At 31.4% G+C, this 14657-nt stretch overlaps 1 protein-coding gene across 9 annotated transcripts in view; it reads left to right on the top strand.

Moving 5' to 3' along the window:
* Positions 1-14657, top strand: part of CNOT2 (CCR4-NOT transcription complex subunit 2) — a 143258-nt gene that overhangs the window by 108376 nt on the left and 20225 nt on the right. For all 9 annotated transcript variants that reach the window (XM_074270556.1, XM_074270557.1, XM_074270555.1 and 6 more), the window contains 3 exons: positions 5411-5558; positions 6635-6817; positions 12501-12580. In XM_074270556.1, coding sequence (XP_074126657.1) covers positions 5411-5558; positions 6635-6817; positions 12501-12580 — 411 coding nt within the window. The remainder of the gene's footprint in view (positions 1-5410; positions 5559-6634; positions 6818-12500; positions 12581-14657) is intronic.

Here is a 14657-nt window from a genome sequence, read left to right as displayed (position 1 = left end):
CTTTTTCTTTATTTTCTCTTTTCCCAGCTTTTAGACTTGTGACTTGCTAGAATTTTCTTCTCCTTAAATCTTTTTTTAGTATTTGTTTGACTTTTTTTTTCTTTTCCTCCAATTGAATGCCTTCTTTAAAAAAAAAGAAAGAAAAGAGATGTGTCTTTTTTACACCAGAGAACGGGGAAAGGTATTTTTTAATGCCCCTTTACCTTCTCTTTAGTTGGAGATCTGTGCTGAAGTTTTAAGCATAGATGACAAATTCTTGGCTATTATAGAAAGAAAAATATCAATCTTTACATGTCACTACAAACTTTCTTCTGTTCTCCGTGGTATCTAGAAGCAAGACCCTCAGCCCTTACCTTTCATATTAGTTGCTTTTATGGGTCTTCTCCTTACCTTTTACAAGCTTGTAGCAACTACTACAAGTTGTCATACTCAACTTTGTTTCCCATCTTATCAACTTTAGCATCCTCCTCTGTTTCTCCTTTTTTCCTTTATAACATTCTCACATCCTTCAGATATTCTTAAATCATTCTTCTCCTTTAATTTCAGTCCCAATTTATTTTCACAAGTTGTAATGTTTAATACTCATCTTTTTCAGATCATAGAGTGCTTACGCTACTCAAAAAATTTTATGTACTCCATATCAGAAGAGGGGGCCTTCTTATTTTGCTTCTATATTTAAAGATCCCCCTAGCTATGTGATTTGGGGGAAACCTAATTTCTTTAGCTATCAGCAGATGCTGACTTAAAAACATAGCAGCAGATATTCCTTGAAGTCTTTTATAGTATTTAGAAATTATCTACAAGATGATGATAAGAGAAATAGTTTGCTGATAAGGTGAGACAGAGACAGAAAAAAAGAGCACATAATTATCATGTCCTATTCCTTTACTAATATGTATCTAGCAGAGTCCTCCATTCATAGTAGTTATATAATAGATGAGTGTTGAATTGATTTTTATTATAGTAGTTTACCAGTGGCAAAATACTTCTATTTGCATCTATTTAGTTGTCATATTCCAAGACATTATGTACTGATTTTGCTCATATGGCTCTTGTTTGATATAAACATATTGAGAAAATAAAAGGTTTGCAGTTATCCTTTCTAATTAAGTAAATATTAATCATTTGACTTGATGTGTATTTGAAATTAAAGTTTAATAAAGCAATCATCAAGCATTTGTTATGTGCCTACTTTGTGCCGGGATCTCTCCTAGGCACTAGCGATACAATTGGAAAAAAAAAAAAATTAAAACAATCCCTACTTACAGGGAACTTAGAAGGGAGCTCTATCATTAAATGCAGAAAGACAATAAGTTCATATATCAGTCAATATAAAATAAAATAAATATAGAGGGAGTACACACATGGGTACAAAAATAGTTAAATACCAAGTAGCAAAGAAGGACATACACAACAAGATAGTTAGATCTGGGAAGATAATCAAAAAGGTTTCATGCAGAAGATGATTCTTGAGCTGTGGCTTGAAGGAGGAGAGGTAGGTACCCTATGAGGACAGGATTCCCTGCTATGAGTGAATTCCTACCATGGGGAATGGCCTCTGTGCAGTGAAAGATGGAGTAATCTCTGTGAGGAACAGAAAGAAGGCCAGTTTACCTACATATTATGGGAAAGGAAGTAATGGGCAATGAGAGGGATAAAAATAGGTTGGGATCATGTTTGGGGGATAAGTTAAAGGAGAGTTTTTATTTTATCTAAAACAATTCTTAGGTCACCACTGTAATTGATTTAGTCATGGACTGATAGAATCATATCTGCCTTTAAGGAAAATTATTTTGGCACAATGTTTAAGAGGGACTGAAGTTGTCAAGACTTGAGGCAGGGATACCAACAAGCAAGAATTATTATTCTGAACTATTGTTGTAGTTGTGTAAAATATATTAGCTATGAGAGTTCAGCAAATGAATTAAACCAGTTTGTTTCCTAATAACAAGAGCTTTGAGATTAAATCTTACATTATTAAATATCTGAAGACTGATTATCTCATCTGAAATTATCCCATTCCAATTTTCCTGTCATTTCAGCTCTTTTGACCTCTTTTTTTTTTTTTTTTTTTTTTTAATTAGCATTTTCTTTAGACTGAGACTGACATTTAAATACTAATTATTTTGTGGAAGAAATAGGGTGAATATTAAGTGATAAAATATGAATATTTCAGATTACCTCTACATTTTCTTTATTCATGCCATCTTCTTTGACTTTTAGCTCAAAAAAATAAACTGAAGAAAGTGTGCAAACTTATACTTGAGTAAATATTTTGTTATGGTTAGTTTTTCCCGAAAAGACTTGCTTTAGAAATTTTTTGGTTTGCTATCTTAACTTTTCTGATGTTATTTTTTATGAAAAATCATGGAATGTATTTGGAGAAATGCATGAAAAAAATTGAGTAACTGTAGCTTAACATTTGTAGAAGTCTTAATGGTAATCATAGCAGGCAAAAAAGACATCTTTTTGCTTACAGTGAAAAAGATGGAGAATGGAAGAAGACAATTAGAGAAAGGAAAATAATAAAATGGGAAAGAAAGCAGGAAGAAAAAGAAGAGAAAATAAGCATAAGGACAAGGGACGGAAAAGGAAGAATTAATTAAACTTTATGACATACAGAAAGGTGTCAAATTGCTCTTTGCCATCTAAGGAAATTGGATTTTGTTTTGTTTTGTTTTGTTTTTTCCCTGAGGATTAAGGATGGCTTCTGGGAAAAGTATTAATTGTGAGAGAAGAGGTATTGTTTGAATTAAACTTTAAAAGAGAAATGGGATCATAGTTTTGCATCCATACTTCTCTATAATTTGTATTATCTGTTGTGTAGTGAAAAGAGCACTAAATTTTAAATCAAGAAACTTTGTTTTCTGCCTCTAATTGTGACCTTGGACAAGTTTCTAAATCTGTGTCAGTTACTTCATCTATAAAATTAAAACTGAACTGAATGATCTTTTTCTTTTAGGTACTTTTGGCTTTTAATATTCTGTGATTCCACTTCCAGGCCAGGGAGCATAAGAAATAAATCTCTTTGGGACACCTATAACTAAAATTACACTTTTAGGATAAAATGATATATTACAGTAGAATTCTTAACCTAGACTCTCCAATGTCCTTGGATAGATTTCAGGAAGGATGGGAAGGGGTGAAGAGGTGAGGAGTTATCAACTTAGACAGGAAGAAAAATTATACTTTCATTTTCAATAACTTTTAATTATAATTTAGCATGTCATTCAATTATTAAATGTAGACAATAGACATCATTATTAAAAGGGTTCTGTGGGCTTTGCCAAACTGTCAAGGGAGTATATAACACTTACATAGAAAGTCAAGAACCTCTACTACAGAGAGCAAGAATAACAATTGAAGTAGAAGTTATGTTGGGAGCAGAGATGAATATGAACTTGGATTAAAATTTGTATTTATATTCGTATGTATTTTGCAAGTATATTTGTATTTATATTCATGTAAATATTCACACTCCTATTTATATTTTATATAAATATTCACATAAAGAAATAACTCTTATGTTGCTTCCTTGGGCTTTTCCTTTCCAATCTACTCTTCTCTGTTGGGCCTCAAGAGAGTCAGTTTGAATTGCCTCATTACTAGTCTCAAGACATTGTGCACTTACCAGAAGTAGTAAATGACATGGGGTCAGCTTCTTCATGATTTTTCATTTTAAAATTAAACATTAGTAAGCATAACATATACATTATGATAATTATGGGTTTTGAGTCCATAGAAATCAATGAGGTTTGTAGCCTGAGTTTGATGCTTACCAGCTTCCTATTTAACAAATTAGCTTTGTATTGTAAAAATGTGTTATGATATAGAAACTGAGAAATAATACTTTCATTATGCTAGAGAATAAAAAATTATTTCATCATTACATTCATAGTATCTGGAAAACATTTTTCTGGCAAGAAAGCCTTGAAAATGCGAGTCTCACAGTGTGACCCCAGTACTAATGTGCTATATTCATTAATTCTTCACTAGGGCTTGGTTGACACTTAATTAACATATAATTCCTAACTACCTTTTCACAGCATTTAAAAAAATACATGAAAAACTGTAGTAGTCCTCAAATTAGTGAAATGTTGCTTGATTTTTAGAGTAAGAAAAGTGATTATTAAAGTGAAGGGGAGAGAATTGGGGATTTTCTGCCATTTTTCTTTATTGTATTATTTTCCTTTGTTCTTTTGCACAGATTTTCTGAGCCTTGTAGAACATATCTTACCATGTATAAAATCACAGATGAATTCACAAATCTTTTAAGTACTGAAGAGTTTATAAATTTAGACTAGAAATAAACAAGTCTTTTATGAACTCAGAGACATCAGTCAGACATATATAATTAGCATGGCATGTTTTCTGTGGTATAAGAGTAAGTGTTAGATCTTAGGAAATCTAGGTTTCAATTTTGGCTCTGACATGCTGTGTAGTTCATTTTAATTTGGGGGGTTCATCATTTATAAAATTAAATGATCTCCAAAGTCTTTCCAGCTCTAAATTGTTGTAATTTTTTTGCTTGCTCATTTATAGCAGATTAGAAGCTATGAATTAAAAGGTGTAGGAGAGAAGTTGCTGTTAAGAGTAGACATAGAAGTAGTAGGCCTTCAATTTCCTCATCTGTACAATGAAGTGTTCTTTCTAGCTCTATAGTTCAAAATTAGAAAGCTTAATTTTATGGAGGTGTGTCTCTGAGCTATGAAGAAAATAGGTTAAATATTTTTCAGTATTTCCTGTTTAAAAAAAAATACTGTCAAAGGCTACTCAATTTACTTGTTTTAGTTCACAAATGATTAAGTTTTGTGGGAAATTTATTTATGTAAAACACCTCATTCCCTAGATAGTAGTGGTATCTGGTATCAGAAATCTGAAATGTAATCCTTTTTAAAAAGGTTGGTAGACAAACCCCAATGGTATAGAATAGACTTTTGGTTAGCCTTTAATAGCATAATTTTTTTATTTGTGAATATATTCTCTAAATGGAAATATTTTCTCAACTTATGTTTCACACTAAGTAATTGAAATTAAAATAAAAATAACATATACTAAACAGAATTAAGCTTTTTAATAAAGTAGCTGATGCCTTAACTTGGCAAATAAAGAGCTTAACAGAAACAGATTCTAATGTATGATGTTGTACGTTGATCTTAATAAAACAAGTCAAATTGTAGTTCTTGGACTTCAATAAAGCATATAAATCTGTTGTTAAACTATGGACATAAGTGGACAAAATTTTTAAATCTTATAAATTAGAGGATATTTTGATATGGAAATTTCTTTTAAAATACCATTCCGAGAAGTTTAATTTATGTCATTAGAAATTTGTAATTTTGCAATTTCTTAATGCATATTTTAAAACCTTTTAAAATTGGTTATTTTTCCCTCTTATAATTTTTAATAGGTGCATTGGGCCTTCCAATGAGAGGAATGAGCAACAACACTCCTCAGTTAAATCGCAGCTTATCACAAGGCACTCAGTTACCAAGCCACGTCACGCCAACAACAGGGGTACCAACAATGTCGCTTCACACACCTCCATCTCCAAGCAGGTATTTATTAGTGATCTCAAATATATCTTTAAAATCTGTATCTGTATATATATACATGTAGTGGTATCACTAGATCTGTTTATGTTCTGAAAAAGATAATCTATTAATATATCAACAAATAATAACTATAAATATATATATATATATATATATATATATTTTTTTTTTTTTTTTTTTTTTTTTAAGGAAACACCTATTTTTTTGGTTAGTGCTTTTCATTGAGACAGAAAATTGATATACTGCCCTTAAACTTTTCATTTAATTTAAATATTTATGTTGTAATAGGGTGAAACATTTGCAAAATACATCTTCCCTTATAGAGTTAAGGTCAGAACCAATAAATGCTGCTCAAATATTAAGAAATTATTAATTATTATTATTTTTCTTCATGTATTTGTAGGGCAATTGGGGTTAAGTGGCTTGCCCAGGGTCACACAGCTAGGAATTGTTACATGTCAGACCAGATTTGAACTTAGGTCCTCTTGATTTCAGGGCTGATGCTCTATCCATTATGCCACCTAGCCGCCTCCTCCCCCTCCTTTCCCCCCTACAAGATATTCTTTTAAAAGAAATTTGATACTGCAAGATTTATTGCTTCATTTTGTTTTGACAATTAGTTTTAAATTTGACAATTAGTTTTACAATTAGTAATTCTAACAAATATCTTCCCCTTGCTCCCATGTCCTCTTCACCCAAAAAAAGTTAAATAGGACTGGAGCAATTGGGTATAAGAGTACATATTACTTTCCATTTTTTGTAATTTGCCATTTGTTAAGAGAAAGTAAGAATGTGTGCTTTAATTTTAGAAGGGTCATATTCTTGGGCATTTCATATCAAAGTATTCTTTCCCATTATTTAAGATTAACAGTATTTTATTTTTCTTCTTCTATTAATTCCTATTGTGATTTACCTGTTCTTCCACCAGTATACAGAGAAAGAATATGAAGAACATAGTAAATTTGAATGATATTGTAAAAAAAATACTTTAGGAAATTAAATTGTGATAGAAATTTTCTTTTAGAAATTTAATGAGGTATTCTCAAGACCCCATTTTTTATAAATGATTTCTTTTTCAGGGGTATATTACCTATGAATCCTAGGAATATGATCAACCACTCCCAGGTTGGTCAAGGCATTGGAATTGCCAGCAGGACAAATAGCATGAGCAGTTCAGGGTTAGGTAGCCCTAACAGAAGCTCGCCAAGCATAATATGTATGCCAAAGCAGCAGCCCTCTAGACAACCTTTTACTGTGAACAGGTAAGGTAAAATAGATCATATTGCATGTATATGAATTGTCTTTTTTGTTATCTTTTGGCTTGTTGCCAGCATTGCTATTCATGCCCACGACTCTGCTCATATCCTCTTTTGTCTATGAACTCATAATGATATATCATCGCATACTTGTGATCAAAAATTTCATTTCTTTTCCATCTCAATTTTGCCCAAACTATCTGGCCTTAAAGTTTTGTTTTTTTCCCCCAAGGATGGTAAAATGTGGGAATATTGTTTAATTGCTTAATCATATTCAAATGTGCACTTTTATTAACCAATAAATAAACATTATCAAGTAAGTACTCTGTATCAGGCACCATGATAAGTTCTGGAAATAAAATAAATTTTATAAAGTCTCTTCCCTCTAAGAGCTTACATTTTAGTGGAGGGAAAGACATATATTAATCAGAATGTATAAGATAAATGTGTCATAAATAGAAAGTCACCTTAGAGAAGAGGATTCTGTTAGCTAGGGGAAACCAGAAAAGGCCTCCTAAAGTAGGTAGTGCTAAAGTAGAGTCTTAACTCCTGTTATCCTAAAGGTGAATACTGGAACAAAGAGCATTTCAGGCATGAGGAACAGGCTTTGCAAAGGCATGGAAATAGGAGACAAAGTGGGTGTTTGAGGATCAGCTGTTGGCTAATCTGGCTGAGTCATAAGAGTATGTGGAAAGAAATAGAATATAAAAAGATTAGAAAGATAGGAAGAAGGTAAATTATAAAGGGCTCTAAATTACAAACAAAAAGACCTTATAATTGATCTTAGAAATAATAAGAAGCCAATAGAATTTATTGAGCAGGGGGATGATTGGTTGGATTAATTAATGGAAGATAGATTGAGATAGGAATGCCAATTTGAAGGCTATTGCTATAGTCAATCAAGAGAATCAGCACTAATAGTTGTGTGAGAAGAGAGCATACATCTATAACATATGAGCTAAAGAAAGAAATAATTTGTATTTGAAACTAATTGAATACGTGTGCTGACCGAGAGAGACTAGTTAAGGATATCACTGAAGTTTTGAACTTGGGTAATTGTAAGACCTGTAGATAGTAATAGGGAATTTCAGAAGATGAGAGAGCTTGAGGGGAAAGATAAATTTTGTCTTGGTTGATTTTGAGAATCTAGTAGGAAATCTGAGTTCAAAATATCCAACAGACATTTGCTAAAGGAGGACTAGAGTCTAGGACAGTGACAAGGTCTCAGCATATAGATCTGACAGTCATCTGCCTAAACATGGTAATGGAACATATAACATTGTAATGAAATTATCAAGTGAGGGAATATGAAAAGAAAAAAAAGGGCCAAGATAAAAGCCTTGAGGGATATTCAGAGGTAAGGAGCATGACATGGATAATGATCCATCATAGATTCCATTTGTTAGTCAAATAAATAATACCAAGACAAAACGGAACCACAAAAACTCAAAGAGGAAAGAGTACACAGAAGAAGGTGACCAGTGTGCTAGTCCATTAATTCTGTCATTTAAGAACTTATTGGTAACTTGAGAGAGCCTTCAGTTGAATGATGAAGTGTGAAGTAAGAAAGAAAGAAAGTGAAAGCTTCTAGTCTTGATGGCTTTCTTAATTGAGATGAGGAGGAAAGATGTAGGTCAATAGCTGACAGGCTTATCAGAATTTAGTGAAGGTTTCTTTGGGGGGGGGGTTTGGTTGTTTTTTAGGATGATGAAGAATTGGGCATGTCTGTAGGCAGTCAGTGAGGTCTGAGAGATTGGGAAAGATTGAAGATTTTAGAGAAAATGAGGGTGCTGTTGAGTCAGTTTAATCTATTGGAGAAGATGGAAGAAATGGAATATTGCTTCCACCTGTAGAGGAGTTAGTCTCAGCAAGCAGGAGTGAAAAACAAATTAGTGGGACATCAAGTCCAAGGATATGAGATAAGGAGGAGGTTAAAAGAGTGAGTTTTTGGCAAATGGTCTCATGTTTTCAGTGAAATATGAAGCAAAGATCCTCCATAAATAAAGTGAGAATATTAAAAAAAAAGGGACTGAAAGAGCAACTATCATAAGTGCAATGGGAAATCAATTAAGAAAAGTAATAGTATTACTACTATAGCAAGGGTGTTGCTGAGATTAGCTGCCATAAATATTTACAGCATACCCAGTCAGCATAATTTTGTTGCTTCCTCCCAGTCCATGAAGCATCACTTGATTAGGAAGGAAAGAGGCAAATTTTTGTAATTTAGGATTGAGGTTTGACAGGCACGAACTGTGATAGTACCAGGAATCAAGGAATTCAACCAAAGAGACTGCTGTCAGGTGTCCTGATTGAGAAGGAAGAGAGAATAGCTAGACCAGTTATTACCTTGTGCAATATTCAGGAATGAAAAAATCCATTTTAATAGCTTACCATTTTAGGAGATGTGTTTAAATGTTCTATCTTACTTTTGAATTGGACCTGTGACTTCATTTCCTCCTAGTGAGGGAAACTTCTTTTGATGCAGATTGGCAGCTGCTCTGAATCTTTGCTTCTTAAAGAGCTTCCTGGAACATTAAGTTGATCTCAGGCTATCCTAACTCCAAGGCTCATACTTGATTCACTGTTTTATACTATCTATCTTAAAAGTTTCCCATATCATTTTTGAAAACTTTTAAAAAACATTAATAATGATTGATAAAGCCTTATTATACAAAGAAAGCTTCAACTTGTGTCTGTTATGATAGGTACCAAAGAAGAGTGGATAGAGTTGACCTTAGAGCCCTGCTTCTGACATACATTTAAACTTTCAGTGCTCTATTCAACTCCCCGAGCCCAAGTCTTTACTTTGCATAGCAAGTATTCTTTATATTGGTTTGTGCATCATAACCATATGCCAATGCTGTCATAGATCTAGTTTTAAAAAAAAAAAAAAGTATATATTATCATAAGTTAGAATCAAGACTGTTGCTGGGTTTCTTCAGATAATTTTTTCTGGTAAGTTTATCTTTTAATAAAATCTGTGTTTAAAACAAGTCTTGCACTTTCTGTTTAACACAGCATTTAAAAGAATTGATTTTCAAACCAACTCTCTATTCCTGAGGTTACATGACAATAATGGACATTAAATCATAAGAAGTGGGTTCTAAGTTTATTGTTTACCTAGACTTACCAAATTAAACAAGTCACCTAATTTCTTTTGCTTCATCAGTAAAATGGGATATGCCATATCTATTTCAAGATGACATAATGTGACTTTACACACTACAAAATATCCTTGTAAAGTATGAAATAATAAGATATTTGTATTAATTTCTCATTTCCTCATTAAGATTTGCCATTCTGCTTTTGGAAACTATCAATTTCATGGATAGAAATTTTAAGGCCAGGTCAAACAAAATATTTTGGAGAGGGTAAATGTATGATTATGTTGTTTCTCTCACTTTATAGTTTCCAAAGAATTATTTACCCACATTTAAATGTTTTCAAGTTTAGATGATTTACTTCTGTCCAGCAGAAAATTTCTTAAAACCAACTTTATTATTAGGTATTAAATGATTAATTAATGTTTGGAAAAGAACTTGGGAATGAGAATTTTAGAAGATCCTGACATAATGTCTGTACCCTATTAATATTTCAAATATTTTTATGTTGTTAGCACAGTTTCTATTTATTCTTCATTCTAGAAGTTCCTACTTCTTTTATTCAACCCTGTTGTAATTTACTGCTACCTAGTATTTTACATGTCATTTCTTTGCTAATTTTTTATCTAGAGTACTCTATCTAGTCTCATACTCCTTTGTATGTTTTTGTACTTATAATCTAATATGTTTTCATTTGTTTTTATACTTGTTTTAGCTCATCCTACTAAATTTTTTTCATGTCAAGGAAGCACAATTGTTATAGTGCTGAACTTGGAGTCAGCAAGACCTGAATTCAAATCCTGCTATAGACACTCACTAGTTCTATTCCTCATTTTCTTCATCAGTAAAATCTGAGATAATAATACCTACCTCCTGGGGTTGTTATGCAGAACAAATGAGATACATTGCATGAATCTAAAAGTGGTACATATTTGCTACTATTACTATCAAGAGTATACTTGTATATGTTTAATGGCTTACTGTAGGGAAAAAAAACTATGAGTGACACATTTTGAGTTTAATTTCCATTATTAACATTTTCTACATAAGTCTAGACAACAAATAAATCAAGCCCTGATTTGTTGTTTGCTTTTTTTTTTTGAAGTTTACATCCTCATATTAAAAATGTAATAACAGGTTACAGAACCAGTTTGAGCTATCTCTAGCATGTTATTTTTAGGTATCCCATGTTATTTTTATTTATTTTTTATATTAAAAATATATTTGGATTTTTTTTTGGACTTTGGTATAAACAATTTTTAAATGTTTGTCAAATACAAAGCTCTGAAGTGCCACAGCACATTTTCTCATCTAAGAAAGTTGTGTTTGAATATTCTTGCATTATCAATTTTAATTATATCTGTCTTTCTGCCATTGGCTTGCTTCCTCTAGCTATATATGTCTTGTAAACATTTTTTACTTCCCTCTAATTTCACAAAAAACCAATCACCATTCTACATTATAATCAATCTGGAGCATTTTTCCAATATTGACTAGAAAACCTGTGGGGCTTCTGATCACAATGAACATAAAAAGTCTTACTAAGTAGTAATACATTGTCAATGTAAGATTTGCATTTTTAAAAATTAGAATTCTTAACTATTTGTGAGTTTTTTGATGCTTGGCATGAGGCCATTCTTTGTTCTTAAGGACTATATTATTGGAATATAAACTCTGGCAATTCTGTTGAGCTGAAAAGACCCAATGATGGACTGTATGCTTGTTAAATTGAGACTACCATAATTAAGTCTAGAGAGGTTCATTATCAGAGAACCAGTAGATTTTCAACTTAGAGAACCATAGCTCTTCAAGACTTTCTAAGTTCTTGTGTCCAGTCAGTAGAGATAGTAATCCACAGTAATAAAATCCCAGATTTTTCCAGTATTGAAGACATGTCTATGATCATGGTTTCTTTAGATTTAATTTTATGGTAATTTTAATGCATTTTGACCTTTAAAAATTTATAAATGTGCTTTAAAAGGATGTGATTTAACAGACATTTGGAATGTTAACTGTGTAGGTAGGAGATAATAAAATAGCTGAAGACTAGGCATTTGGTCTCATGGAATTTACAGTTTAGCCTGAGAGATCAGCGTCATTATGAAATAATATATTGTGAAACACATTTAATTCATTGGTGATAATGTTCTTTATAGTATAGCAAAATGCAGTCATAGAAAACTCATATAAACCAACTAATCTTAGAGTAAAACTACTGGGCATTGTATTTACTCTCAGGATAGTAATTAGTCTGTTCACTAAATGGTACTTTGCTTATAACATTCTTTATCTTCCTAGGTAGGTATAAATGCTTTTCATTCTTATGTTTATTTTATTCCTTATAATCTTTTAAGAAAAAAACAAATCTGGTACATCATCCAGTTGGTTTTAACAGATCAGACTAGTTAAAGCAAAACAAAAATTGCATTTAGTAAACTGAGATTAACATCAGTTTCTAAAGGTTGTATATAATCTGAAACAAGGAAATCAAAAGTATGTACTTGTTTTTTGTTTTTTTTTTTTTTTTTTTTTTTTTCTCAGTTGAAAGTTAGTGTTCTTATATCTAAAACTATTTTCTGTGTACCCAGTATGTCTGGATTTGGAATGAACAGGAATCAGGCATTTGGAATGAATAACTCTCTATCAAGTAACATTTTTAATGGAACAGGTAAGCTTCTTTCATTAATAGTAGTATAGGAAAAAAAATAAATACCCTGCATGATTGAAGCATAAAGCATATTTTGGTTGTTCAGTTTGATACACAATATTTTTGTTATGAATTAACTTAATATTTTGATGTTACTAATTGCTTAGTGGTAATAGAGAGATGCTAATTAGCTACATATTGTTATGTTTGCTAAAGTATGCTTAGAAACATTGAATATTTTATAACACACATATAACAATATATTGGCAGCTTTTAGCTTATCCATATGAGCACATTTCCAAAGATCTCTTCCATATCAGAAGTCATTGTCTTTCAGAAGCTGTCCTCCCCACCAGGACTATGGAAAAACAGTCTTTAAAAAATTAGAGGTTTAAAAAACATGAACATTTGATCACGTATATAATTTAAAATTTCAGTTTTCATGGAGCTGAATATTTACCACAGTTATTGAAAAAAAAAGTAAAATTGGACATAAGCAGTTTTCAATGTAATCCAGTATCAACAAATCCTTTGCTGCAACTTTAGTAGCAGGATCCACTGACCCTAGTTTACCTCTAAAGGAAAGTAAAGACAAGAAGAACCTCAAATTTGAGTTGGTCCCTAACTGGGAGCATGGGAACAAAAAGGAGAAAAATTTTTTGGTTGAGGTTGAAATTAATTGATATGGGGAGAAAAGTAAGAAAATAATAGGTGAGATAGACTTAGCTTTCTAAGTAACGAATGGTTTTAACTTGAACAGGAAGCTCAACAAGGAAGAAATAATTAAGTTTTTATAGAACTTTAAGATAAATAATTTCTTTAAAATGAGAAAATAGTAAAATTCTTTAGAAAATAGAAATGTTAATGAAATATGAGGTTTAGCGATTAATTTGTTTCTTGTGGCTTTTATATAGTTTATAATATACTAGAATTCCATGACATGACACAATGTATTGTGCTATAAAATTTTAGCATAATTTTTAAACATTCATTTGGTACATTTTATGCTAAGAAAATTACTAAAATGATAGTTTTGGGTTTGTTTGTTTTTTATTGCTAACTAATAAAAAAGTATCTGACTGATTTTTGTACCTCCAATACTTATTTTTTTCAAAAAATACTTTAAATTTAGCTTTTTAAAGAGAGGTATCATCATGGTATGACATATAAAGAAGGCTGATGTTAGAAGTTTGATGGAGTTTACAGCTTTGTAAAGAGTTTTCCACATGTAGAGTGCCCTAAACAGATCAAAGAATTTACTTATCAAAAGTAAAGGGGGGAGGGGAAGGTCAAGCTGTAATACAAAATACTTAATTTCTGAGGGACTTATTTCTAGGATGATGATAAGGTGATGGCATTTTTCATTCATGGTAATTATTTGAAATTGTTTCTTTAGTAGGGTTGTGATCTGCAAGTATGCACACCCACAAAGTCATGGATCCTCCAAGTTCTGAAATAATGGAGCCATGAAGAATGCATATTGTCCATATTGCATTTCCTGTTTTTTATTTTCCTATATTTTATTATTTTGTCACCTTAGGGTATATAATTGTCAGCTTTGTCAGTTTAACTGATATTTGAATTTTTTTCTACTTTGTTATCCTTGAAGTATCGATTTTAAATCTTAGGAAATAATCTACTTTTCACATTGATCTAGTTTTCAAACAAACTATCCATTTTGAATAGTGTAAACAATAGCCTTCTGACTCTAAAGTTTTATTAATTTGGGAAGTTTATTTTTTTATGCTTAAACATACTTTATCAACATTTATAACTCTCAGAAACAATTAGCGTAATTTATTTAGAGCAGTTAATCACAGTAGTACCTAAATTTCCACAATTCTTCCTTAACCTTAATCCTGCAATTTTATAATATTTTCCAAATACCCCTTTTAAATGTTTAATACATTAAGATTTTAGAAATTTATCATAGTTCAGAATGTTTTGTCTTGTGACCTTTTTTTTTTTTTTTTTGAAATGGTAATACCTGAAGATGTGAAATCATACCTCACCTGTTTTATAAGCATAAAACATCTTGATCCAACATTGAGCCTAGGTGGGTAATGATGAAGGCTAGTACAGTGTTTTGAATAATATT

The sequence above is a fragment of the Sminthopsis crassicaudata genome, chromosome 5 (genome assembly GCF_048593235.1).
Source record: "Sminthopsis crassicaudata isolate SCR6 chromosome 5, ASM4859323v1, whole genome shotgun sequence".
Taxonomy (NCBI): domain Eukaryota; kingdom Metazoa; phylum Chordata; class Mammalia; order Dasyuromorphia; family Dasyuridae; genus Sminthopsis; species Sminthopsis crassicaudata.
Note: the sequence above shows the minus strand (reverse complement) of the source record. Positions and strands in the feature narration are given on the sequence as shown.